General features: G+C 65.4%; 2 protein-coding genes across 2 annotated transcripts in view; both read left to right on the top strand.

Moving 5' to 3' along the window:
• Positions 1–258: 258 nt before the first annotated feature.
• On the top strand, positions 259–2,474 carry MNEG_0437 (hypothetical protein; the record flags this gene model as incomplete). Its single annotated transcript, XM_014051089.1, has 6 exons — positions 259–321; positions 555–691; positions 1,076–1,205; positions 1,529–1,688; positions 2,032–2,152; positions 2,390–2,474. The coding sequence occupies 6 exons, from the start codon at positions 259–261 to the stop codon at positions 2,472–2,474; spliced, it is 696 nt and encodes a 231-aa protein (XP_013906543.1).
• Positions 2,475–3,678: 1,204 nt separating this feature from the next.
• MNEG_0436 (hypothetical protein) overlaps positions 3,679–4,159 on the top strand; it is a gene marked incomplete at both ends in the record, with an annotated part of 1,141 nt that continues 660 nt past the window's right edge. The window contains 2 exons of the mRNA XM_014051088.1: positions 3,679–3,836; positions 3,948–4,124. Of these exons, the coding sequence (XP_013906542.1) occupies positions 3,679–3,836; positions 3,948–4,124 (335 nt within the window). The remainder of the gene's footprint in view (positions 3,837–3,947; positions 4,125–4,159) is intronic.

Here is a 4,159-nt window from a genome sequence, read left to right as displayed (position 1 = left end):
GGGGGGGGGGGGGGGGGAGCAGCGGGCCGCTGCATGGGCGCGTGGCTGCCTGGGGTGGTGCTGGCGAGGGCCGATCGTCATCGCTGCGTGGGGCGCGAGCAGGCGGGCCGCGGTGTCATCGCAGCGCGATGCGCTACCTGCTTTCGATGCCATCCCTGCCTCTGCAACGCTCATGCAGGCGCGCCGCAGCGCGCGTGCGCTCAGCGTCGTCGCAGCTCACTGCCCCTCGCGCCCCCCTCCACCCCCCAGGCGCTGTACATGACGCGCGGCGACATTTTCGCGGGGGAGACCAAGTCTGTGCGCGAGCCCATCAGCGTACAGGTGCGGCCGGGTGGTGCGTTTCGGCCTGGGATGCTGGGCGCAAACGCTGGGTGGACATCACCCATCAGCGCACCGCCTCGCCGCACAATCTGCGCCGCCATCAACCCGGCGCTGCGCCGCAGCAGACGCGCTGCCTGATCGGAGGCTGCGCTTCGCAGCCCGGACCTGCGACTTGACGTCTCACCGCCCCTCCTCTCGGCCCCTCTTCTTGCATGTCATCGCCTGCCCCCCAGGCGGAGGTCGAGATCGTTGTGAGCCAGAAGGGGGAGCCCGACCTCTTCAACGTGCAGCTGGACGACGCCATCGAAGTGGGGCCCTTTGACAGCACGGGCGTGGACCTGCGCAGCAGCGGCGTGATGGCGCCCTTCAGGTGTGTGTGTGTGTGGGGGGGCCACGGGCGCCGTTGCTTTGGGGCTTTACCTCTGTGGCGGTGCACTTGCGCCGACGCGCAGCATGCGTGCGTCAGCGCGCGCGCGCGCGCGTGCGTGTGTGTGTGTGCGCATTTGTGTGTGTGTGTGTATGCGTGTGCATTTGTGTGTGTGTGTGTATGTGTGTATGTGTGTGTGTGTGTGCGTGTGTGTGTGTGTGTGTGTGCGTGTGTATGCGTGTGTGTGCCCAACGGCTCGGTTGGAGGGCAGCAAGCAACGCCGATCAGCAGCCGCTGCAACTGTGGCACGGGCTGGAGCAAAGAGGGGCACGAGCGCTGTGCCTCAGGCCTCACCCAACCACGCCGACGCCCTCACCGCGCCGCCAGGTTCCCCACGGTGGTGATGTTCGTGTCGGGCCCGGCCGGCATCGCGTCAGCGCGCGCCCTCATTGAATCGCCGCCCGACACGGCCAACCTCGCCCCGGGGCTGCGGCAGGACATCGTGGTTTACTACAGCGTGAGTCATCGCGATGGGGGCGGGTTTGGGGCCGGCTGGGAAAGGTCGGCTGACAGGGCAGCGGCAGGCCCGGCTGATGGGTTTGCGCAGGCTTTGTGAAGGTGATGGGGCCTGACGGCGTCATCTGGACGGTGGGGCTGGTTGGAGCAGCTGAGACGCTTGGAAGGGGCTGCAGGATTGCCCTTGTGAAGTGCCTGCTGCTTGGAAGGGGCGCGTGGAAGGGGCATGCACACCCACCCCCCATTCAGGAGTCTTTGACTGCTCTGCACCCTCCCAACCGCGCCGCACGCGCTCGCCCCCTGGCACCCTGCACCGCCCCCCAGGTCCCCAATGAGGCGGCTGTCTGCTTCCGCGAGCGCTTTGAGGCGTGGAAGGAGCTGGGCAACGTGCGCGTGGAGGTAACGACGCGCGGCTTTGGTGACGCCTTTGACGGCGACATGAGCCTGCTGTACGACCCCGACTCGACGGCGGCCATCATCCTGGGTGAGGGCGGCTGGAGCGGGGGGGCGCACGCGCGCGCGCGGTTGTGCATGCGCGCGCATTCGCGTGTGTGTGAGAGAGTGTATGTGTATGTGGGGCTAGGCGCACGCATGCGCGTGTGCGTGTGTGTGTGTGTGTGTGCATGTGTGTGCATGTAGGTGTGTGTATGTGTCAGGATGGCGCGAGCTCTGCTCCTTACACCAGCCGACACAACCTCTTGGATGGATAGGGGTGAAAGTTGATTGCGAGTTGGGGCGAGGGGACTGATACAAGAGCATTGGAGTTCTGGGGGCACATTTTGTAATGGAATCTGTGTTCAAAGCACTTCAACCCCGCTACGTTGCAGTCGGTGGCGACGAGGAGGCCGAGGCTGCGGCGCGCGAGGTGTGCGCGGAGGCCGAGATCACGACCATTGTGGCGGACGCCGCCCCCGCCGCCCCGCCCGTGTACCTGTCGGCCACACCCAGGTGGGGCGGCCACGCGGGCCCCTGCATCTGGCTGCACCCGCCTGGGCAGGAAAGGGCTGCTGCGTGCCGCGGCACAACCTGGGTGGCCTGCCCCGTGCCCGGGGTTCCCGGCGGGCTGTTGACAGGAGCGCATTCTCGGGCCAGCCTGGAGCCATGTGCAGCAAGCCTGCATGCCTTGCATCACCCCGGCGAAGGACCTCACCCCTGCCTCCAACCCTGCGCTTGCCCTGGCCCCAGGAGCTTCGAGAAGTGGGCGCAGCAGCACCAGGCGCCCTCCGGCCAGGGGGACGCCGGCAGCGACAGTAAGGTTGCTGTCAGGTAGGAAGCTGCCAGCCTTGTGGCCGGCGCACTCTGGTGGACGCTCGTGCGGACGCCCCGCCAGGCGTTGCGCTCGATCGCAACAGAATGCGCAATTCGGCCGCCCACCTATCAAAGGCATTGCGTAGGGGGGGAACGCCGTGCTCCGGCCACATGGTGTCCCGCTTGGGTTGTCCCGCCTGGTGGTGGTTGGGCATGGTTGAACGCGTCAGCACGGGCGCCTGGGCGCAGGGCTTGCTTCGCGCTGTGGGTGTCGCCCTTGGTGTTTTGCCTAGCACTAGCTCGTTTCCTTTGTGAGCTCGTGTCCTGGGCGCCGCTTGGGACTATATCGCGACACGGCTGTCATGGGGGGTGGGTGCCCCACCTTTTGCAGGCTGTGTCAAAGCGAGCAGCCCTTGTTCGCAGGGCCGCTGGCCCTTTGCGCCCCAATGGGCGCTTGGGGGTGGCGGCCCATCGACATGCGGTGTATTGTCGGCCAAGTGGCCGCACGCATGCGTCAGCATGGCGCGTTTCATATCTGCGTTTTGCGGTCGCTGCACTGTGAAGGGAGGTAAGGGTACTTCGACGAGGCACTGCGGCACGGCAAGCACCTTGGCACTTGCGTGACTCGAAAACATACGCGCAACTGCCGCGCTGCTGGACCTGTTGATTCTTTGATCGCGCAAATTGCCTGCAAAAACGGTAACAACATCAACAATTTGTCCACGCCCGTATCAAGTCCTGTCCAAGTTGCAATCCGGGATAGTAGGAGGGAAGCAGAGAGTGGGGTTTGGGCGGCTGTTCTTGGTGTGGGAGGCGAGCAGGGCCCTGGCAGCATGAGCTGCTCGGGGGCAGGTGCAGGCTCGGAGGCATGCGCATCCAGCTGACCTTGGATATGTGTAGCTTTGGTTGCTTATTCCTCTCTTCTTGACGTACATTTTGGAACCACGAGTAGGCCAACGATAGCAAATGCTTATCAGATCTCGTCGCAGAAACATGTTCACTGATCACGGGACACATTGCTGCTGAGGACAAATTGCGCCGCGGCCGAACGATTCACGTCTCAAATGTGATAGAATCCCTGCACTAAACGTCGAACAGTATCGGGCGGCCGCTGCGAAGTGCACATACGCTTGCGCGCACACCGCACTCGCCGGCGGCCCTTCTCAGAACGGCCGTGCTAGCCAAACGAGCCCGATCTTGAGCCACGGCGGGTGCGGCTGCACGGCATGGCGAGCGTGCAGCCGCCGGGCTTCCCCGTGTCCGTCAACGTGGCTCGCTTCGACGTGGATGGCGCCCCGACTGATGTGGTGGTGTCAAAGTACGAGGACTGCGTAATGCTGGTGGCCTCCCAGATAGGCGCCTTCGGAACCATCCTCAGCGCCAGGTATGCCCTCACGCAACAGCAGCCGCTGCGCTTGTGGGTCAGACGAGACATGGCTGCGGCCGGCGCTCCGCAGGCGCGCGCATGCACAAGTTGTCGCCCCTCAAACCATAGCTGCCCAGCTCTGCTCCGCATCACAACATGGCTCAACCTGGGCGGCAGGCCGGACGCGTCTGCCGAGGGCCGCACCACCTACAGCACGACTGTGCTGCTGGGCAAGAGGGACGAGCCATTACTCACACTGGCGGCGCGGCAGCTGGTCGAGGCGTCCGTGGAGGCCGGCAACACGCGGTGCGCACCCTCACGCCGGGGGGGGGGGGGGGGGG

Source organism: Monoraphidium neglectum (assembly GCF_000611645.1).
Source record: "Monoraphidium neglectum strain SAG 48.87 unplaced genomic scaffold scaffold00034, whole genome shotgun sequence".
Taxonomy (NCBI): Eukaryota; Viridiplantae; Chlorophyta; class Chlorophyceae; order Sphaeropleales; family Selenastraceae; genus Monoraphidium; species Monoraphidium neglectum.
The sequence above is the reverse complement of the archived record's forward strand: the minus strand, read 5'-3'. Positions and strand labels throughout refer to the sequence as shown.